Source organism: Mastigoproctus giganteus, chromosome 1 (genome assembly GCF_048544385.1).
Source record: "Mastigoproctus giganteus isolate SK-2022 chromosome 1, ASM4854438v1, whole genome shotgun sequence".
Taxonomy (NCBI): domain Eukaryota; kingdom Metazoa; phylum Arthropoda; class Arachnida; order Uropygi; family Thelyphonidae; genus Mastigoproctus; species Mastigoproctus giganteus.
The window spans coordinates 130,625,330-130,650,489 of record NC_143575.1 but is presented as its reverse complement, the minus strand read 5'-3'; the positions used below and the strand labels follow the sequence as shown (position 1 = coordinate 130,650,489).

Below are 25,160 nucleotides of genomic sequence, written 5' to 3'. Positions count from 1 at the left end.
GTTTCTATTAGATATTATGGACTTGTGGCAACTTATGTATCTTTTTCTTTTCATATTTTATGTTGCAATAAAGAGATTAATAATATGTAATAAAGAATAAAGTGTAATATATATATTATTATTATATATTTTTTTATAATTTTTCAGTTCTATAAGGAATACCTATAAGGTATATCTTATAGGGTATACCTATAAGGTATTAAGAATCACCACTTGATAGTATCAGAATGCAATGTTCAAACATGGTCAATTAAGCAGCACTAATGTATACTATTGGTTTCTGAATTAATTTGCTTGTTTTTATGAACTATAAATGAAAAATATTTACACATGATTATGTTAATCATTTAACTGATTTCAAGTATTCCATCCCACTCAAAATTACAAGGTTTTACTGTACAGAGCAATAGGTGACGGCTGAAAATATTTCTGTCCTTCCTACATAATTTTTTACCGATGATCATAAATAATCAGTAATAAAATATAATTTACATATACTTTAAGTGAGAAAAATGAAAAAAAAAAAACTCACTTTATGCTTCCTTAAGAAATCATCATCTAGCACCCAAGGAGCATCCCTTACAACTTCATCTACATAACGACAATGTCTCACTGCCTCATAACGTTCATCATCTGTCATCACTGTTCTTCCTTTGTTCTCATGTGTGAGTTGGTCATTATTAACTACATAAAAATAATTACATATAAATATATACGTGTGTGTGTTGTGCACACATACACATGCATGTGTAAGTGTCTATGCAGTCCTCAAGTACAAACTCTAAGAGAGAATCAAAATTATTAGGGTGTTAAATCATAATTATAAATAAAGTATTCAAAAGAGCTAAAAAATTATACATGTATACAAAATACAGTCACCATGATAAAGTACAAATGCTGCCATTATTTAATCAGGTGAAAAACATAGTAATGTAAGTATGTAAAATATAAGTATGTTAAAAAAAAAGAGGGCATTGAACCAAATTATGCAAAAGTAGTGCATTTGAACAGTATTAACAATACAATTATTAACAATAAAAAAATATAACTCATAGATAATGAGAAGACTGACCTTGCTTTATTGAAGCATTTATCAATACAATATCTTCATGCACTAAGAATCTGAAGATAAAAGAACCGCTTGATAGCAGTGATCACAGTGTACTGATGTGGGATTCACTTAAAGATCTAACTACCATTAAGGGTAAAGAGAAGGGTTTTTGCTTTCGTAAAGGAGACAAGAATGGTCTCAGACAGCAGTTTTTAAATTCTGTATGGGAGGGGACAACAAATTTTAAATGGAAAGTATTCAGGAAAATAATCATAGAAGCTACAAAGGATATCAGATGAACCAGATTTCAGATGAACTATTGAGACACAGGGCAGAGAAGAAAATGCATTGTATGCATATAAATTATTAGGTGATACAGAAGCCTATGGTAGATATAAACTAATCTGTAATCAAGTCACAAAGGAGGTTAGGCAAGGCAGATTACAAGAAGTCTCTGGCAAAGAAAGTAAAGAAAAGCAGCAAAGATTTTCTTACTTATATTAGTAGAAGGAAGGGGTTGAATCACATTGGTCCATTTGATGTCAATGGTTTAACTGTTGATGACAGGCCAAGTAGGTATTCTGCATCTACATTTACAAAAGGAATTCTTTAGGGAAGAGGATGCAAGAAGTATATCAAGCACTAACAGTGAGCACAGTGAATGATTTTTGATAACTGAGAGGGTAGTGGAAGAGAAATTGTTAAAGTTAAACATAAAAAAGGCACCTGAGATGGATGGGTTAAGGGAGGCAGCAAAGGAGGTAAGCAAACCCTATAATTATGACAGCATCTTTGGATTCAGGGGAGAACCCTGTGAACTGGAGATGCACAATTTATCCCCAATTCACAAAGAGGGATCAATAGGTGACATGAGTAATTATAGACCTGTTAGCCCTAACTTCTGTTCCAGGGAAAATAATGGAATCACAGGTTAAAGAAATAATGTAGGACCACCTAGAGAGCAGTGCAGTTATACTTCATTCATAGTATGGGTTTGTGAAGGACATACCTTGTCTGACCAATTTGATTGAATACTATGGTGCAGTGACAACAGGCTGCAAAAATAATTTTGATATTATATATTTAGATTTCAGGAAAGCTTCTGATACTGTTGCACATAAGAGACTATTCTACAAATTGGAGCAGTGTAGCATTAAGGGAAAGTTGCAACTGTGGATAGAGGGATGGTTATGCAGGAGAAGACAGAGAGTAGCTATCACTGCTGTTCATGGACTAATATTGTTAGTGGAGTCCCACAAGATTTGGTGCTGGGCCCATTGTTGTTTTCTGTATCTATAAATGATATTGATGAGGGTTCAGGTTTAATGTCTAAGTTTGCAGATGATAAAAAGGATGGTGGGATATACTGCATGTGGGTAGCAGAAGACATACTGCATGTGGGTAGCAGAAATCCCAGAATAACATCTACTGTGTGGTACTACACTCAGGATAGTGGAAAATGAAAATGATCTGAGAGTAATTGTGCAGTCTGATATGAAGTTCTCTGAGTAGTGCAGACAGGCTGCCAGGGCAGCTAATGAGGTTCTGTCAATGATGTACAGGAGTTTTGCTAGCAGAGATAAGGAGGCAATTATTCCAGGCCACATCTTGAGTACTACATACAGGTCTGGAGGCATTATTTTAGGACAGATGTAAATCTGCTGGAATTGGTACAGAGAAGGGCAAAAAGATTGGTGAAGGGAACAAAAGATTCCCTTAAAAAGAAAGATTTCAGTTCTGAAAATTGCAGTGTCTGTAGACTAGGCACCTGTGAGATGATCTGATGAAGGTATTAAGGCTTTGAATGGCTTGGGCAGACTCCACTGCTGATGGAATTCTTCCTCAGGGGGCATAAATTCAAACCGAAGAAGGACAATTAGTAGTAGTAGCAGCAAATGATGCAAGAAAGCAAGCTTATATAGCGTCAGCAAAAAAAAAAAAAAAAAAAAAAACTACCTTTCCATTTCATCTATCCATCCCCTCCAACAGTTTGTCTAGTTTTTTCTTGGATTTATTCAAGCTATTCACTTCCACAACAACAGATGGAAGTTTGTTCCAGCAATCAACTTCCCACCTTGCTACACGAAAATTTCCACACATCTATTCTGCTACCATCCTTCCTCAATTTATGTCCTTCGTGTGCCAAAACTGTGCAAGAGGAAGAATTCCATCAGCATTGAGCCTGCTCAATCCATTTAAAGCCTTAAACACCTTAATCAGATCACAAATGCATAATCTTCTCTAGACTCGGCAATTTACAGAACTGAAGTCTTTCTTTGGTAAGAGTAACCCCCTCTGTTTCCCTTACCAATCAGGTTGCAGAATAAATGTGTGGAAGTTTGCCATCAGCTAATGGGCTTGATTGCTGGAACAAGATCCATCCTTTGTTGTGGAAGTGAGTAGTTTGAATAATTTCAGGGAAGAACTATACAAACTATTGGAAGATATGGATATGTGAAATGGCATTTTTTTTGGCCAGCACAGCAAAAGCCTGTGGCTTTCTTGCACTATATGGCTAATACTAGTTAGACAGAAAGAACAAAATTACCTTTATTTACATAAAGGTCATTTACCATACAGAACAAAATGACCCTTGAAATGACTTGCTGAAATGTTTTACTTACTGTATTTCGTGTTTGCAGTTCCTGCTTTTATGAACAAACTGTAAGCAAAACTAAATCCGTATATCCTGTATTCTTTACAAGATTAACATTGTAGAGGGTGCAGGGGAGCCAGGATTTTATTAATCACCATTTTCTATCATTCTACCAAGCAAGTCAGACATCAAGAGGGTGTCATCTGAACCTCCAAGCAAGGGTATGTGAAACCTGTTTACACTGAATAAGCTTCAGTCAAAGTCTCTACTGCCACTAAAAGACACAAAAGTCTCTACTGCCACTAAAAGACACAAACAGGTTTCACTGCATTTACTAATCCATATCGATAAGTGCAAAGGAAATGCAGTATTACAACATAATGTGTTTTATGTCATAGTACAGCACTTTTTAATAACATTCTAGCAACTTCAAAACTACATGTATTTCTTTTGAGCATAACAGACAATCAGATTTAGCAGACAGGCTTTCTCCAAATAGAGCCCATTAATTGAGGTTTCACTGTACCAAGAATACCTTCAAAAAATTATGTCAAATAAATTAGATACTAAATTTGTAATGATTTTACCTCTCAAAGTAAAAATAAAACAGAAAGGCTAAAAAAGATAATGGAAAACTGCAATTAAGTCTAAAATATTTTGTTGGAATTAATAATTTCAACAAAATTTAGATATCCAAGACTAGAGCCTGAAATGAACCGAAAAATATCTTTTATTTATAAATAAGACTAGGCCAATAAGTCACCAATATCAAAGGTATGGTATTTTCATAACATAACAAAAAATAATAATAATCATAAATAAATAAATAATAAAAAACTATCACATCCTTACTTTTCAGGATGAAGCTTATTCTGTATTAATTAAGCTTCAGTCAGAGTCTCTACTGCCACTAAAAGATACAAACAAGTTTCACTGCACCTACCAATCCACAATGGTAAGTGCAGTGAAATACAGTATTACAACATTTTGTTTTATTTCATAGTACAGTACTTTTTAATAACAATCTGGCAACTTCAGAGTCATATACAGTCGGACCTCTCTTTAACGAACTTCCACATAACAAATTTTTCTATTTAGCAAATTTTTTTGATTTCCCCTTGGTCATTACATTGAAAATAGTTTCTGTATAACGAACAGTTTCCATATAACAAACAAATTTCGAGAGACCTAGGTCAATGCCACCTTAAAAACAACCCTGTTTTTAAGGTGGCAGTGCCTTTGTTCCCACCTCTGGCCTTAAGGCAATAGAGCTAATTCTGTAGAAAGCACAAATTGAGCTAAAACATTCCACAATTTGGAAGTGCCTATAAAACCTATTCAAAAGCCTCTACTGTACCGAGAAGTTGCACTGGTTAACTGCTATCTATGTGTTCACAGCCATTGGCAAAGATTAAGGCATATTCCTGAAGCAGACACTAGATCTGGTCAACCTGTATTCTACTGTAAGCACCTGATTAGAGAATTAGGAGAGTGATTTTCCTTTATCCAGGAAATTCATGTTGTTTTGCAGAAATGAGTCATTGACACTTTCACTAAATTTCACCTCTCTGTTTACATGGTAGGTACAAGTGGTCTCTAAATCAGTTTTGTTTTGGCTGCTGTGTGAGTAACCTTACAAGAGGAAATCCTGGAGTGTAGCGGACAAAGTGGAAGTGCTTAATAGTGTAGATCAGGACATTAAAAAAAAGAAATCACTTTAAAATTTGGTATCCCTGCCAGAAGTGCATCAACCATTCTGAAAACCTGTTTCGATTCTAAAACTGTTTGAGGAAATGGGAAACAGTCAGAAGCATGCAAAATTATGCCTGTATGAAGATGTTGATGAAGCCATTTTTAAGGGGTTGAAGTTGATTTGAGACCAAAACATATTACTTGAAAAAGCTATTTTCAAGTTGTAATCAAAGACTGTATCCATTGGAAAGAAACAGTTTTGAAAAAAAATATGGAGGACTACGAGCCCAAAGACATTCACCATTGATGAAACAGGTCTATTTTTTAAATGTTTGCCAAACAAGACAATGACTTAAATGTGATAAATGACTTAAATGTGATAATGTGATAAATTTGGTACAAAAATGGCTGGTAATGAAAAACTGAAGCTTTTGGTAATAGGCAAAAGTAAACAGCCCCGATGTTTCGAAGGAGTAGTCATTAGAATTGGACTACAACTGGAAAAATTTCACTGTTCACTTGGAAAAGTGAAATTTTTGAACAGTGAATTTTAATTTCAATAGAAAGATGACAAAAGAAAACAGAAAAACTGCACTGGTTGTCAACAGCTGCCCTGCCCACCTTCACTTAGTAATTTTGAAACTTAAAAGTGTGCAGCTTGTTTTCTTCCCTCTGAATACCTCATCTAAACTGCAGCCAATGGACCAAGGCATTATCAAGAATTCGAAAATGCATTACCAAAGGAGCATTCTAGTGTTGCCAGGTTCTATGTTTTTCCCGTAAGCTTTACTTTTTTTGGTTGATTTTACTGTTTAAGTTTTTAATTTGCCTTTAAGTAGGAAGTTTCCTTTTTTTTTTTCTTTTTATGAAGAAAATCATGTTTTAAACGTCCCGGTAGGTATAGTTAAAAGTTGGTTGCTAACACAACCATCAGATGATGCTATAACTATTCAAAAACTGTTGGCAACAATGTTTTTTTAACAGTTGCCTACCATGAGAAAGGCAGAAGAAGTCGCAGAACATATTGTTCTTTCACTTTCATTGTCCATCGTGTAGGAGAAGAAAGAAAATATACCCAATATCAGTAGAATAGTAGGATATTTGTTAAGTATTCCTGGCTCAAATGCTGTAGTAGAAAGAATGCTTTCGTTAATGAAATTGAAGTGGACAAATGTTAAAAACAGAAGTCAGTGAGAATTAATTGAGGCAGAGTTGCAGATTGCAATGAATTTCTCTTTTACATTGAAGGCCGCCGTAGCCTAGTGGTGAGGCGCGTGGGTGCATAAGTAAACGTGCTTTGAGTGACTGGGGTTCAAGCCCGTGACTGCTGAAAACGGTGCTGTTTCTTGTATTCTGTCCATCTTGTGAGCTCCTCTGACCGTTTGGTCATCCCGGAGTATAAACAGAAAATATTTTTTTTTTATGTAGAGTTCCTTCAGTATATAAAATAGGTTAAACAATTGTTAAAAAGGGCAAAATGTCAAAATAAGTACAATTAAAACATCAGACAATTTGAATTTTTTTGTATTTTTTAAAACTAATTTTATCGACAAAAATCTCTTTTCTTTTTTTTTTTTTTTTTAAGGAAAACCTGACAACCCTGGGGCATACTGAAAAAAAAAAATTATACTGAGAATAGAAACCAACCAACCTATAGATTCTGTTATAGATGGAAGTGCATATCAGAACTGGCAAAAGTGTGGAGTCAAGATGTGGCTGAAACAGTAATTACAAACTGTTTTGCAAAGGCAGGTTTTGCTAAAATGCCAATTAACAGCAATGAGAGGGATGAACAATTACAAGATATTGAGCAACCTTGGGAGGAACTCCAAGCAAGAGGTTTGATCAGTTTTTTTTTTAGGAAAACCTGACAACCCTAGTGCATACTGAAATAAAAATTTATACTGAGAATAGAAACCAACCAACCTATAGATTCTGTTATACATGGAAGTGTATATGCGAATTGGTGAAAGTGTGGAGTCAAGATGTGACCGAAACAATGATTACGAACCGTTTTGCAAAATCTGGTTTTGCTAAAATGCCAATTAACAGTGATGAGAGGGATGAACTATGACAAGATATTGAGCAACCTTGGGAGGAACTCCAAGTGTTGTTCTTGACGAAATTTTAGGAGTTGAAAATAATGTCATAGTAGCTGAATATCCGAGTGACGCCAACATTTTGGAGAGTATTATAAGAACCAGTGACAATATCAAAGATGAGTTAGATGAAAATGAGGGCAATGTTAAAACTTCCAAACATGAAACATTGGCAGCATTTGAAACTTTGCATCAAGCCTTTGTGTGAAAAAAATGTGCCAGAAAATATATTTAAGTATTTAGACAAATGTGAACATTTTTATGAACGATATACAGTAAAACCCAGTATACAACAAACAAACAAAAAAAAAAAAAAAAATTTATGAAATAATTCTTAAAAGTGTACTAATATATTGTGCACATCATATAAGTAGTCATTTCTTAATATGTATGTATTAATAAATTAATTGTGTTAGAACATTAGAAAATTTAATCATTCCCACTTATTTCTGATTTATTCCCATATTTTACTATATTTCTAAATGTTGAATTTCAGTATTTTTCATTGTTGAAAATGTCATATTTCTTTATAACTAAATTTCTGTATAATGAATTTTTTCAAGAAAATAATCGATTTCGTTATATAGAGGTCCGCCAGTACATTTCTTTCGAGTTTCATGGATTAGCAGACATGCCTTACCCCAACATATTATCCATCAATATCGAGGTGCATTTCACAAATTGTGCAATGACAGCTTATCAAATGCACCAATATGACATAAATTAAGCTATTTTCAGAAGTGATAAAAGGATTGTCCTTATTTAAGAGACCTGACTTAATCTCAGAATTAAACAAGTTAGTTAATGTACACAGTGCATTACATTTCAGATACATTAGGAAATAGTAACAATTCATGATTTATAACAAAATAATTCAGTGCATCAACAGAAAATTTGGTAGCAATTCACATTTGTCTTGGCGATTAATGCAAAAAACAAACTTTCATTTATGCCAATTTTTGAGTATGTGTGTTTGGTTTTTCTTTAGAAGCATTAGCAACTAAGGCCATATTGCTCCAGGGATATGCGGTGTCATTCCCTGACCTTTCTGCATCCTCCATATTTGGTGGTCATGGGCTCGAACCCTGGTCTAATCAAGAAGCATGTGCTACGCACCTAAGGCGCCTCCGTAGTCCACCTGGCTACGGAGGCGCCTTAGTATGTGGGGGGGGGGGGCATGAGGGCTGTGATATCTTAACTCAACCTTAAATTTCACCAAAGACCAACAGAAGATGGATTAACAACCTGGAATCTGACTTTTCATTCTACAGTAATACATGATATATACTTTCTATGAATAGATTTCTGTAATCGTGGAGGAGGCTATGGTTATCTTAAAAGCTCTCCAGGGATCAACAAAACATACACTAAAAATGTGGCATGAATTGAACTTTTACTTATTAGGTAATGTATAGAGTGCATTCTATTTTAGATTAAAATTGATTGAATTTTTTTTTTGTTTTCCATGCTGATGGGATTCTTCCTCTTGCTCAGAATAATCACCTGAGAGGGCATAAATTCAAACTGAGGAAAGACAGTTGTAGGATAGATGCGCAGAAGTTCGCCTTTATCCAGCGGGTAGTTGATTGGTAGAACAGACTTCCATCTTTTGTTGTAGAAGTTGATAGCCTAAATAAATTTAAGGCTGAGCTGGACAGGTATTTGGAATGAATGGAGGGGTGAAATCGGAGCAGATTTTTTTTTTTTTGGCTGATGCTGCATAAGCTTGCTTCCTTGCATTGTATGCCTGTCTAAAGTTAACAATACTGCATGAAAACTACATTTAATTTATGAATTTCTTTTTTCCATACAATTTGTATGGAAAAAAGCAATAATAATTGATAGATTTCTATTTGTCTGATTTTAATGAAATTTGGAATGTCTCAAATCTTTCTACATGAACGAGATATAAAATTTCATGAAAATTCATCCAATGACAGTTGAGTTATTATATGCGAGTTGGGAGACATGATGAAGACAATAGGCACTCATACGTATATATGCTAATGCATCTAAAAATGCATTAATACTGCCAGTAATACTGCCACTTAGTATTTGCTAGTAATACTGCCACTTGGTATTACTAATTTTACAAAAGCAGTTCAAATATAATGAAAATACAATAAAATATTAAAATTAAAATACACAAATTATTAGATGAAGACGTAATATCATGATGGGTTTGATAAACTGCCATGAAATATGTTATTGCAGTGCCATTTGAGAGAAAAGTGTATTTTAGAAAGAAATATAATCATAACTGAAAAGGTAGTGCCTTTTGTAATGGAGAATAAAGTATATTGCATATGAGATATTCATACAGTGTCCACAAATCTCCTTTACAAAACTAAATGTTATTGTATGAATAGGATATAATACAGACTGAAACCAAGTCCAGGTGATGAGGATATCTTCAAGTTTTAATTAGAGGTGTAGATGCAGACACCTTTAGTTCCTTTCATATTTGGCTTAATGCATCCCTGTCAATGTCATTACAGCTTCAGAAATGTATTGTTTTATGGTTCCTAGCATAAGTGAATATACTGCTGGTGTTTTTCTAATCCCCAGAGAGTAAAATTTGAAGGAGTCAGATCAGGGAATTGGGACCACAAAATTGCTCCTCTTCCTCTTTCAATTCACTTCCCAGGAAATGCTGTTCAGGTAAGTGCAAACTTCTTTGTGGTAATGATTGCACAAAGAGGCATTTCTTTAAACAGGCAATCCTTTATGGATTTTCCATTCCACTGTAGGTCTATTCTGAGGCTTCTTTTTAAACTGTTTAAAATTTACACATAAAATTAATAGCAGACTGTAGCCTGTTAAAATCAAGTACTCAATGTCATCTTGGGGTTGGTGAATTCTGCCATGATTAGTTTTGCAATTATGCTGCTATCTATGCAGCATGCACATTTTCCAGCTGGTGAATAAAAATTTGAAAATATCCCCTATTGCCTGGAAGTGGTTAAAGGTATCATATACCCTATTCACACAATAATTTTAGTTTTTTAAAGGAGGTTTGTAAACACCCTGTATAATTTAAACAAAGTAAATTGAAAATGTTTTAATAAGAATGGAACATAAGGAAAGAAAAACACAAAACAATAAGAGTTACATCATAAAAAAAAACCTTGAAGAACAAGGGACAAACTCCCAAAGGAATCTGTATTTAACAGAGTACAATGACAAACTGGTTGTAAGGTTTGACAATTAAGTTCCAGGACACTCAATTTAAAGAAAATCAGATGTCGATTTCCATAAGGTTTGCCTTTAAACCTGCGAGGTTTTTATTGTAAGTGTATGAGCAGTACGAAGTAATTTCTTCTATTTTTTCCTCAGAAAATTAAATTCCTACAACTATGTCTTTTACATAGTTTAATCCTCAATCATTTATAAACACCTGTCATTTTCCCACAAAGTCACCATTTTCTATGCACTTCTGCCATCTCTGAGTGAGATGCTGTATTCCAATCTTGTAAAAGTCCTTATTCTTGCTCCAGAAGGCTTCACTAACACTGTGCTTGAGCTGGTCGTCATCCACAAAAATGGGTTCCATGGAGCGCATCCTTCAGCAGGCCGAAGAGGTGTAGTAAAAAGTTGCAAGATCCTGGCTACTGGGGGGGGGGGTGAAGAGGAACAGTGCACCCCAGTTTTGCAATGGTCTCCATGCACAGACTGATGTGGAGCCATGCATTGTCATGAAGAAGAAGATTCTCATTAAGGTTTTTGTCCGGTCGAACTCTACGGATGCGGGCTTTCAACTTTTCCCATGTTTCCACATATTGATCTGAGTTGATTGTAGTGCCATGCTCCAAGGAATCCACAAGCAAGACCCCATCTTTGTCCCAAAACAGTCGCCATGACTTTACCAATAGAGGGCTGTCTTTTGAACTTCCTGCACGGTGAATTTTGATGGTGAACCCAGGTTTTGTCACTCACCTGTGACTATGCATGAAAGAAAAACCTCTCCTTCACTCTTGTAGTGTCGGAGAAGTACTGCACAGATAACTTTCCAGGCTTCTTTGTGCTCATGTGTCAGCATTTTCAGGACCCACTGGGTGTAAACCTTGTTGTAGCCTAGCTCCTTTATGATGGTTATCACAGCAGGTTTCCCTTTACCTACTGAATTGCACAATTCGTGTGTTGTGATGCGGCGGTCCTCTTTGATCAATGTGTCAATCTGACTTGTTGTCACTGATGCTACTGACTGGCCACTTCATGCCTTGTCAACGATGTCACTTTCTCCACTCTGAAAGTGCCTTATCCAATGTCTAAGTGTACTCACACCTATAGTATTTTCACCATAAATATTTTTGAGATGTGTATGAATTGATAAGTGTCACTTCTTCCTTGGTAAGAAATTCAATCACCACTCTTTGTTTGATATGTATATTTGTAACATCCACCATTTTGAACTATCCGTGTGCTTGAACTTATGAGACTGATCACAGCACCCACTCAGTATGGCCAAACTAGAGCCCTCTAGTGACTACTTAGTGACATGCAAAATGATCTACAGCACCACATTTGAAAGCAAAAAATTAGGAGACATTACTTTTTGTACTGGTCCTTGTATGTAAGTTTTACTATGTCTCGCTTGATTTGTTTAATGCACTGCATAACAGTTTTAAACAAGCGATGTCAACAATTTTCATTGAAAAGTTATTTTTAATGGGGTCTTTAATATTAAGACTGGCTAGAGTAAGTTTTCCATTTCTATATGTAATGGGAAATTTATGTCTACAGTTTAGTTTAGAAATTTTTATTCTGAACAAAAAATTCACAAAATTTTTTTAAGCTCTTAACAACTATCATCAAAAGATCAAATTCAAAACGGAAATAGAAAAAAACAGCAGTCTTCCTTTCCCAAACATCTTGTTCATCAGAAAATCCCTAGTGCTACTTATGGAAATTTACAGGAAGCCTACAGACACTGGGACCATCTTAACCTACAAACCCTCCATCCTTTTTTTTTTTCAACAAAAATTGGTGTTCTCAAATCCTTCATCCTCAGAGCATACAGAATTTGTAAAGAAAACTTCCAACAAGAACTACAAACAATAACCAGGCTTGCCTTGAAGAGCAGATTTCCTCAACATGTTATTTATTAACAGAGCAGTAGAAGACACCTCCAAGACCTTCACACAACCCCAACCCAGAAGGGAGAGAAGAACCTCATATGCATACCTTACATACTAACAATCAGTACTAAAATAGCAAAAGAAGCAAGAAAATATGGAATCACCACCTTTTTCAACAGTTCAGCCTCCATTAAGCAGATGCTAAAACAACAGCCCTATAGCGCTAGAAGTCCTATTTATAAAATAGAGGTAATAAAATGTGGGGGGGTATGTACATAGGAACATTATGGAAGAATCCTAAAATGCAACACAGCCCTACATGCAATCCAATGTGGTGACACATGGGATTTCAACCATACTAGAATCCTCTCTACAGAGAACCAGTACAACAGAAGAAAATTTAAAGAAGTTTTCTCCAAAAAAATGTTTGGAGCCTCGTTAATTAACAGAAAACAAGGAGTCGAATTCAACCAAAAAATATTTCCACCTTTTCAACAAAAAAATAGAAGAAGAAATGGAAAAAGAGGAAAAGAAAATAGTCCAGATATCCGCAAGACCAGCCCACATACAATGTCCCCCCTTCCCCCCCAGATCCAGCCTGCACAACAACCACAGATGATCAGAGTATGAGAGCAGAGTTCACCCCAAGGCTTTCACTCCAACAAGAACCACTGGACCCAAGACAGAAAAACTTAGCACCTTTCTATTGGTTAATAGACTTAATCCCTCACTTAGAAATTAACTGATGGCAGCACCTCTTGCTGGTATGCACATCACGTTCTGGTAGCATCGACAAGTAGGAGTCTGTCAGCAGGTAAGAATTTAACCTTCATGTACTATGTATTTACTAATTTTCAATATCTGTTTTCTATTGTAACCAAAGGGAAATTTAACTTTAAATACTTTAGACGGCTAAGGTAAAGAAAGCCAACACAAGAACCATGGCAAACTTACCAGACAAACTGGTTTGCCGTCTGCAGTTTCTCCCTGCATTCTTGATACACCAAATTAAGTAGTGATAAAGGTTAAATTGCTATAATTTAAGCATTGAATGCCATGTTTACCTAAAAATATGTAGTGATACTACTATGGGTAACTATGCCACTTTATTTTTAATTTTTATTTATTTTATTTTATATATTTTTCGCTGGCTTCCAGGTATGGGCAACCTGGGAGCAGGATTGCTAGCACCCATCAGTATTTCACTATCTCCAGTGGGTGCGGGATTTTGTGCATATAAGCACATATAGGACAGCAGACCCAGGCCAGTTTCATCTTGCCTGGGGTCGGGCTCCAGCAGCCCAAGTGTTCGCTGCTCCCTGGTGGCGAAGGCCTAGGGTTTCTACACCAACACAGAGAACAAAGGTGGAGATGAGCTACTGCCTTGGAGCCACCATGATACCCGTACACACACCTGCATTCTTGGTAAACAGATGGTGCGTGTTATTGGCAGCTGCAATGGAAATCGAGAAGGATGTATTAATTGACATGTAGGTGTGACATACGATGTAATGATTAGCTTTTCTCATTATTAAAAGCAGATTATTGGAGTTCATGTGTGTTTACGCTATTAAAAACCATATTACTGATTTAATTGTATGTTTTTAAGGTTAGGTTTCCTAACCTAACCATAAAGTATAGGTTAGGAAAAAGGAAAGGTTTCTTTAGTTTTCATCAGTGGCATGTTATCCTGTAGGCAAGAAAGACTTTTTTGCCTACAGGATAACAAGTTTCCAATAAAAATCACTTAAAGTGATTTTTATTGGAAATTGAACTTTATACCTGCCAAGGTCAATGAACTTTCCTTGAAGATTAATTTGAAATTTTTTTTTTTTTTTTTTCAAAAATGGCTTTACCAATTTTGATGAAATTTTATATTTAATTCTTATGTCATATAATTTGTTTGTTTTGTTGTCACAATAAAATGAAATTGAAAGTGAAAATGTTCTTTATTAGTTTTATCTTTAGACGGGCCCCCAAATTCCATTTTGCCTCGAGTCCCATGAAGGTATAATGTGACATTGTTTTCATTATATTTCATAACCAGACCTTAAATGTTAGGTTATGAAATAACAGGAAAAGAAATAAGGATTCTTTATATATATACATATCATAACATCAATCAATCACTTAATGCTATGATGTTATCATCTGTCATGCCTACGTCTCAATCAATATATTCTTCTCGACATCTATTGTCGCTACTGATAACACGCACTGTCTGTTTTCCAAGAATGCAGGGAGAAACTGTAGTAGCAACAAACCAGTTTGTCCAGTAAGGTTTCTCGTAGTTTGCCGTGGTTCTTGTGTTTGCTTTCTTTACCATCGTCCTTTAGACTTAAAATTCACAATTAATAATTATTGTAATACAAGTCAAATTGTAACCCTTTCTATTTTTCTATCCCTACCAGCATGGTCTAATGATGGGTATCGGTAAGATGCTTGAAACGTCACCTTAAATGCATAGTGGTTTGGGCTATAAGCTTAATAAATTATTTTATTTTCACTTGGTATAAGAGTGGTTATTAAATGTAGTAATTAAAATTCTGGCATCATATACTTAGAATTCAATACTGTTCCATAAAGCTTTTTATACTGCAAGATGTTCCATATAAAATACTGCTGGGCAAACTGGAGCAATATGGAATTAAGAGCAAGTTCCTGTACAGACAAAGAGATGCTTAAGTAAGAGGAGACAGAGATGATGTATTAATGGGCACTACTCTTTTATGTAGTGCCCATTAATACATCAATGCCAGTAATTGGAGTATGCTATTCCAAAAAGACCTGCATAAATTAGGAAGAATAAGCTAAAGTTGCAATTGTAGTTTAACTTTGATGAAAGTAAGGAATTATGTAGCAGTATAGTCGTGATGTAGTCGTAAACCAAGAATAATACACCAGTTGAATATGTTGTCACACTCAAGGTGGTGGAGAACAAAAATTCCCTAGGGATAATAGTACAATCTGACAATATGTTCTCTAAGCAATGCAGACATGCTGCTAGGATGGCTCGTGATGTTCTGTTAATGATATAAAGGAACTTGACCATGAAGAGAGAAATGATGCAAGAAAGCAAAAAAAAAAAAAAAAACCGCCACTTCACCCATTCATACCCTCCAATAATTTGTCTAGTTCTCCCTTGAGTTTACTCGACCCATCTACTTCCACAACAACAGATGAAACCCATTTCCAACAATTAACCACCTGCTGGCTGAAGGCAAACTTCCTCACATTTATCCTGCAATCATCCATCCTCAACTTGAATTTATGCCACCTCATGTGTTTAAAGCCTTACTGAATCTAGTAAGGCTTTAAACACCTCAATCAGATCTCCCCAGATGCCTGGTCTCAAGATGCTGCAATTTGCAGGACTGAAGCCTTTCTAGGTAAGAGCACCCTTTTGTTCCCTTCACCAGTCTGGATGCACTTCTCTGCAACCGTTCCAGCAGATCTGCATTTTTCCTGAAGTGAGACTTCCAGGACTGTATACAGTACTCAAGATGCAGCCTAACCGTGGCCTTATACAAAGAGATAATCACCTTGTTATCCCTGCTAACAAAGTTTTTGTATATCATTGACAAAACCTCATGAGCTGTCCTGGAAGCATGTCTGCACTGCTCAGAGAATTTCACGTCTGACTGCACAATTAACCCCAGGTCTTTTTCATTCTCCACTACCCCCTCCATTGACAAATGCAGTACCTTTGCATTTGTCAATGTTAAACTTCAATTGCTATTTCTCAGCCCATTGACTCAATTTTCCCAGATCTTGTTGTGGTAGCTCACCCTGATGACTGTTGTTAATCACCCTGCCAACCTTTGTATCATCTGCAAACTTTGACATTAAGCCTGATATACATTTATCAATATTATTGATAAATATTGAAAACAACAATGGATCCAGCACTAAACCCTGGGGAACTCCAATAATAACATTAGTCCATGAAGAGCAGTGCCCATTATCTGTTGTACAAGGCAATGGCTAGGCTGTATCTTGAGTACTACATACAAGTCTGGAATAATCATTTTAGGAAAGATGTGAATCTGGTGGAAAGGTGCAGAGAACAGCAACAGGATTAGTCAGGGGCACAAGAGGTACTCTTATCAAAACTGAAGAGTTCTGTAAATTATAGCACCTGGAGACCAGGCACTTGTGAGGCAACCAAGTGAAGTTTTTAAGGCTTTAAATGGGTTGTGGAAACTAAAGCAGATAGCATCCTTACTCTTTCTCAGACAATACACAGAGGAGGGTACAAATTTAAATTGGAAAAAGATGGTTGTAAGATAGATATGTGAAAACTTCCTTTCAACCAAAGAGTGACTGTTGGAAGAACCTTCTATCTGTTGTTGTTGTTGTTGCAGAGATGGGTAGTTTAAATTTAAAGGATCAGATAAATTATCAGAAAGGATAAACAAATGATGTTGGAATTATTATTTTTTTGCCAAGGTAAAAAAAATAATCTTGAATCATTCTGCTGCTGCTAATATGTCATCAGTCTTTAGAAATCTGAGTTTGTGGCTAAAATCAGGCTAGGTGGCTCAGATATGAAAATCTGTCATTGTAATTTATGTTTATGTTAATGAAGGAAGCAGCTTTTGTTTTTTTTTTTTTTTTTGCCGATGCAGTATAATCTTGCTAACTTGAATCATTCACCACTAATAATAAATCAAAAGTTGAAATGGCTGGCTTAGAGCATGTTCGATTTATACTGAACACCTGTGTGATGAACTGGATCACCAGATTAAGCTGTGACCAAAAGAGTCTTCTTCCAACTGGAGCTGGCAGCTGTTTCACAGAAGGAATGCAGACTAATTCCAGTTGATATCTGCTGGTGGTTGATGGAAAGTATGATCAGGAGGATTGAGATTGTCATATTTGCAAAGATTGCCCAATTAAGTATCAAGTTTTTGAATTAAAAGCCCATTAATTTGTGAGTCCCTGGCAACTTCTCACAATGGAAAAAAGATTTACGCAAATAGTAAAGCTAAAATAAATTTTAGATACATACCGATGTAATTCACAATTTAACAAAAAAAAAAAAAAAAAAAAAAAAAAAAACTAAATACGACACTCAGAAGAAAAATAATTGCAGCACTTTTTATATAGCAGATGTCACCTAAATAGTTATTTGTTTTGAATTTTTGTAAGTTCCCATAAATTGAAGTATGACATTTAAAAAACAAAGAATAATCAATCATATGTTATAATGAAAGTAGCTTTCTTTGCATTGTATAATATATAATGTGTCCTGATATAAAGAGATAAAAATACTATAATATACACTCAACATTTTATTAATTTATGCAAAATGGGAATCTGACATCAATGAGTTATATAAAAAAAAATAAATAAATCAAATAAATAAATAAAAAAAACTTCACACACACACACACACGTCATCACCCATCCATATCCTCTAAGAATATGTCAAATCAAGGAAGAACTAGACAAATACTTGGGGGGTAGAATGAATGGTGAGGTGCATATTTTTTTTTTTTTTTTTTTTGACTGATGACATATAAGCTTCTTGTATCATTTGCCACTTTTTTCTAATACAGTCGATTCCGGTTATTTGGGACACATCGGGACTAGTGTATTTTGGCCGATTAAGCGGCTGCCCTAATTATCCGAAGTTTCACATAAATAGTTAAAAATACAATTTACCCCCCCCCTTTACAATTAGTTCACTGTACAATCAAATGATGTTACGACGAACTCACCATAGTAAAGTACCGTTCACTATACGACGTGTAGTAAGCACCGGTCATTGTGATCACGTTTGTGAATTGAATTTTAATTCTATTAAACAGCGATTCTAATTAGCAAAAATAGGAGGAATATTATCCACAGGCTATAAAAGTAAAGATATATTAAGCACAAATTTACCCTTTATTACCTTACCAATTAAAAAATTAAATGATACGTGAAATTTGGAAGAATATACGTGATAATCGGAATAATTAATACGTACTGTAATATGTACATACTAACTAAACTAGTTGACATTTCTGTTCACTGACATCTGTGGGCGGGAGTTAAAATTTAAAACAGTAAAAAGACAAACAATCAATAACAAAGATCACAGCACACACAAATTGCAAGTAACACAATATGCGCAAGTGAGAACAGAGTAATGAGTTACAAAGCTTTAAAAATAGGAATGAAGAGAAGATCTGAAAATAAATTTTTTTATATGATTGAAGATTCCATGGAAGTGTAAACACATTTTACCATAATAACCCACAGAATTCCAGCTGTCGGTATTATCGCAAATTATAATAAGATCGAGTTTACTATCCGTTTATGATAGATAGCACTAACAGAAAAGCCCAATAAACAGGTGACTGCTAATTGTTTTATGGTTGTGACCTCCAGAAATCCAACTGAACTATGTTGGTTGGTTGGTTTAAATGGAAGTTTATTGGCACAAGGGCAACTAAGGCCAAATTGTCCGAACTACGTTGTACTGTCGGAGACAATTGTAGGGTAATCTCCAGTGCTGCAGTCTCCTGCCCTGATTAAACAGCATTTTGTCCCAATTAAGCGAAGTAAACCCTGGCTATTTTCTCGATTAGGTTCTGTTTTTTAAGATTTGTCCCAAATAAACAGCTGCCTCGATTAACTGGTGGCCCAAATAACCGGAATCCAGTGTATAAATATAACTTTCTCTATACCAGGGCTTGGAATGGGCACCAGAATATCATTCCATTTTGTCATATACATAAAATGTCATGTATGCACATTAATTGCCTTCTGCACATATTATACTGATGAGTTTTCAGTTCTGTAAAATTTTCTATTTTGAACCATGATTTATACCAAATTTAATTAGGACATTTTATATGACACATGAATGAACAGATTAATTATCTGCGGAAGATTACATGAATGGAAGAAATAAATGTGTTGCTTGTAAGATAGCTATTGTCCTAACACTTTAAAGTATAACAATATTTTTTCTATTTTTTTTATATAATGAAGTTAGATGGCATAGCCAATGAACACATTTATTCATATATATTCATATATATTACAGATAGCTGACTAGTCAGCACATAAGTGCACCCATGCCATGTGTACAAATCTGCACGATACAACGAAATATGGTCCATATTCTTATCTCCATCTTATAATCATTTACCCTTAGATAGTATGAATCAGAGCTGTACTACTCAGTATGTTCTACGTTGAAATTATATTAGTAAAATAATAAGAGGAGTTTACCTCAATATAGTGCATAGAACACTTCCGTATGATACCCTCCAGAAATTAAAACGGAAAAAACGAAAAAAATCGACAACTTACCGGTACGTTAGAGTAAGATATAAATAATTAAATAATCAACTTAACACAATTCAAATCAATCTAAAACAATTAAAAATTTTATTAAAAAACAATTAAAAAACAATTAAAACAATTAAAAAATTATTTATATCTTACTCTAATGTACCGGTAAGTTGTCGATTTTTTCGTTTTTTCTGTTTTAATTTCTGGAGGGTATCATACGGAAGTGTTCTACGCACTATATTGAGGTAAACTCCTCTTATTATTTTACTAATATTATTATCAATGTAGAACATATTGAGTAGTACATCTCTGATTCATACTATCTAATTAATTTTTAAACTCTTATTGACTATTTCATTCACTTCCTATCTCTCCAGCAGTACACAATCGATACACACAACTATGGGAGATTTTTTGAATGGCTTGGTACAAAATTACATAAAATCTACACTAAGGTACTCGGCCCAAAGTTACCATATTTCTTTTCTAAAATATTGCCTTCAAAACAACATCGTTCCGAAGTTTGCCAGGGTAAATTTAAATCAAAAAATTTCAGGCATAAAACAACTAACACTGGCGACATCGCGTAATATTATTAAGCTTGCCTTAAAATCTCGATATTCGAATAAACAAAAATACCTTTCTCAGGTTAGGAAGCTTCGCGATAAATTAATAAATTATCTACATCCGAATGATTGGTCTGTATTGAAGACCTCCATAGATTTGCGACGGGAAGCACAGCCTCAGAAATAAAAAAACAGACATGTTAATAAGTTGCAAACATTATCGGATAGGTCAAGACACATTCATGCGAATTCTAGCACATTGTCGCGGGCTTGTGACCAAGTTCATACGAGTTGGGTGACATCCCCCCCCCCACAGACACACAACATGCTACAACAGAATATGTCAGCTAGTTCACAAACACCCCCTCACCCAGTATCCAACGAACCGACATATCAACAGGTTACAAATCTTTCCTCTTGTACACTATCACAGGACCAGATTTCGCTTTTATCCAAAGGACTAAATTATAATTTACCACCTCGAAAACTGCCTAAAAAACAATGCGTAATTGATATTGAATTTGGACTTCGTAATGTTCCACAAAAAAATATGTATTTATTCAACAAGTTAACCAAGTAGTGAATAACATAAAAGAAATGCGACTTCCTAAATTGAATACACATGACAGTTCAGCTTTACGAGAACTTCGGGGAAATAAGGACATTATTATACAGAGGGCAGATAAAGGAGATACAGTGGTAATACTAGATAAACATGATTATATTAATAAGTTAGATTCAGTTGTGCCAGATACCTCCACTTATCGTGAAGTAGACCCGGCACTGTTTACCAATTTGGTCAATCAATACAATAAAACGTTAACCACGTATCGAAAAAACGACTACATTACTATGGTTCAGTTAAAGGAATTGAAGTCCAGAACATACAATATTCCTGCACTTTTCGGTCAGGTAAAATTACACAAGACTGGGTTTCCTATTCAACCTATTGTTTCCTACAGGAACTCGGCATTTTCATCCTTAATGTATATAACATTATAAAAACCTTTAGCCACACATGTATATAACATTATAAAAACTTTTAGCCACACATGTATATAACATTATAAAAACCTTTAGACAGGTAATACAATTTGGGATCAAGAACTACGATACATTATTTAATAAGCTTAAAGACTGTAGACTTGGCGACAATGACAATTTATTCTCACCAGATGTTACCTCATTATATACGAATATAAACGTTGAATAGACATTAGATATTATTTGGGATATGTTAAATAAAAACTCGACACCGATTAATTATACGAAGCTACCTATTAATGAAATTTTTCACTTAATTAAACTGTTAGTTGAGGCTAACTACATCACCTTTCGAGACAAGGTGTACAAACAAATTTTTGGATTACCAATGGGTTTGAGCCTGAGTGGCTTAATGTCAGAGATCTATCTCTCAATGATTGAGCAGATACATTTGACACCTTTTCGAACCCGTATCACATACTATGGGAGGTATTTAGACGATGTTCTAGTTATTACCGATAGTAATACTATCCAAGACATTTTACATTAATTTAATAATATTCATTCTAGACTCAAATTTACATTGGAAAGGGAGGATACGGATACTAAGTCATTAAACTTTCTAAATTTCACGCTTACCTGGGACTCGAATAAAACACAATTTAGCATCTATCGTAAACCTACAAACACCGGTATGCTTCTACATAATAATAGCTATCACCCATTCAGCTACAAAAGATCGATTATCTTTAATCAATTTCTTAATGCCTATAAATATTCAACGACAGATTCTGCTTTGGACTCAGAAATACAAATATTAACTAGCAGATTCTTAAACAGGGGTTATTCCATTACCACAATAAACCGAATTAGGGTACAAGCTAAGGATAGGATAAAAAATACTACACCAATCAACAATAGTAATATCAAAAAATAACTTTATTTCTGTCCCATATGTTGAACAGTGGCACAAACATCTTAACAGATTCTTTAAATATACCGAATTTAAAATTGTAGCTAGGCCTATACGGAAGTTACACACTACACTGAACAATCACTCTGTTCTTTCAGCGTTTGCAACACAAATTAATGATCTGGTATACAACATTTCTTGCGGTGATTGCGACTCGTCTTATCAAGGTTCGACCCAATTTTCTCTTAATATTCGTGTAAATCAACATGAAGCCTCAGTTCGTGCTTCTCGTTCAGCAGCGTCAGAATTAGCCTTTCATGCCATTAACGAAAAACATACTTTTTTATTTAACGAGGCCAAAATACTTAATGTTCAACGTAATTATACGCGACTATTAATTGCAGAAACCGTTGAAATAAAATTACACGAGAATTCTGTTAATGTTCGGCGGCCATATTTAATCTCCGATGCGTGGACCTTTACGTGCATGCGCGAAGACAAATAATCTCTATTTAAGTATCAGGTTTAACCCGATTCGGTAATTTTCATTCCTGTGATCACGACATACGGTTGAAAAGCGTTGTCGGCTTCAGAAAGGAAAATCGTTTTGAATATTTTCGTTAGATTCTTTTAATTGCGTTAATTTGTTTTTTAATTTTTTTTTAATTGTTTTAGATTGATTTTAATTGTGTTAAATTGTTTATTTATTTATATCTTACTCTAATGTACCGGTAAGTTGTCGATTTTTTCGTTTTAATTTCTGGAGGGTATCATACGGAAGTGTTCTACGCACCATATTGAGGTAAACTCCTATTATTTTACTAATCATTTATCCTACGTCACTGTTGTAAGGGAGTGCATAACAGAGACTTCTAGATCATTAAGTTGTTTTTTTTTTTTTTTGGTAGTTGTTGGTGGCTTCTGTGGCCATAATGCACCTCCCAAGGTTTTTGCAGTACTTTGATCCAAGCCCGAGGCGGGATTCGAACCCGCGACCATTGGGTTGCCAGGCAGGCACTTTACCCACCTGGCTAGCCCGGTCGGCAGATCATTAAGGTACTGATATGAAGATAACCTAATGAAAAATAATTACCTTAAAATAAAAATTTGGCATATAGCATCTGTGATCCTATGTAATTTTAATTACACAGGATCATACATGTTAAATGCCAAACAGATGTTATAAATAAATAAAAGTCATATTTTCCAAAGGTAAAAAAACAGAAGCTTCCAAGTATATGTTCCAATTATATAGTTTGTCACCCAGAGGTAACAAGAAGGATAAAAATCGGATTTTTTAATTATTCCATTCTAAAGGCAAGTGCCTCTACTGTGGAGACAACTGGACTGTTCTTCTCACTTTAGAACCTGTTCCACAAGTCCATTCTGTAGTATAGAATACGACAGTATATCTAAAAGATTAATTTCAACTGCAATTTTATTTAGTTAACTGAAATGCACCTTTGTATAGTAAATCCTCTTTTTTGCCTCTGTGTAACAATCCATAAACCATTCAATTGACTGAATGTACCTGCACAAAGGTACACTCATTGACCTTTTCCACCTCTGGATAACAATCAATAAATAATTTAATATGCAATATACAAGGAATAAACATTAATTTACATGTAAAGACTTTCAAGGAGCATATTCATCTATTCATCATTTACATTCTTTTATTGTCAACGTCAATGAATGATATAATAAATAGTGATATGAAAAGCTCACTCACCTCCAACTATTAGATACACATTTGGAAATGCATTTTTGGCTTGCATAAGCTGACGGGCATGTCCCTGGTGAAACAAATCATAGATTCCATCTGCATATACTCGTATACGCCTTGTAACTAAATTATATAAATAAAGTATTAAACAAAAATACTTACAACCTGGAAATCATTTCATTTTAGTTTTTTTTTTTCTATTTAAGATAAAGTGCATACTATTCAAGCAGACATTTTACTCTAAATCCTCTGTGGCACCTTATGTTCTATACAATTGAATTCTGAAAAAACATCATTTCTCTGATATCTTGCTGGATAGTTGGATGTAGCCTTTCAGTTAATTCTACTCATTCTTTAAAGTTATGGCTCTTAGCAAAATACATTGCCATCTGTGGGTTGGTCACTCACACACTACCAAGGCTTTTGTGGATTTATTGGATGATTGTTTTCTAAATCAGCATGTTCAGGAAGCAACTAGAGGGACTAATATTCTTGATCTGATTATCAGTAATGATTCTTCATGCATTAAGAATCTGCAGATAAAGGAACCACTGGGTGGCAGTGATCACAGAGTGCTGAAGTGGGATTTACTCAAAGAGGTAACGACCATCATCGGTAAAGGGAAGGGTTTTTGCTTTCGTAAAGGCAACTACGGTGGTCTGAGACAGTATTTAAATTCTATACAGTGGGACTAACTGATGATGTTACCAACAGCAAATTCAAAATGGGAAGCATTCAAAGAATTTATCTTGGAAGCTACTAGACTACATACCAACTAAGAAATATTGTTCAAGGTTTAGGCCTAAATGGATGTCAGATGAACTAATGAGACATATGGCAGAGAAGAAAAATGCATGGTATATATATAAATTAATGGGTGACATGGAAGCCTATGATAGATATAAGCTGGTCTGTAACCAAGTCACAAAGGAGATTAGGCAGGCAAAGGCAGATTATGAGAAATCCTTGGCAAAAGATGCAAAGAAAAACAGAAAAGAGTTCTTTACCTATGTAAATTCTACAAGGAAAGGGATGAATCAGATTGGTCCACTTGATATTGATGGTTCAACTGTTGATGATCCTGCTCAGGTGGCTAACAAACTAAATGAGTATTGTGCATCTACATTCACACATGAGGAGTTATTCAGCGAGGGAATGCCAGAGG

General features: G+C 34.9%; 1 protein-coding gene across 2 annotated transcripts in view; it reads right to left on the bottom strand.

Annotated features, from left to right (window-relative positions):
* The window catches only part of LOC150091138 (choline-phosphate cytidylyltransferase A-like), a 260,273-nt gene that overhangs the window by 93,792 nt on the left and 141,321 nt on the right, over nucleotides 1-25,160 (bottom strand). For both annotated transcript variants that reach the window (XM_090382185.1, XM_090382186.1), the window contains 2 exons: nucleotides 24,002-24,118; nucleotides 533-684 (listed from right to left, as the gene is read on the bottom strand). In XM_090382185.1, the coding sequence (XP_090238311.1) occupies nucleotides 533-684; nucleotides 24,002-24,118 (269 nt within the window). The remainder of the gene's footprint in view (nucleotides 1-532; nucleotides 685-24,001; nucleotides 24,119-25,160) is intronic.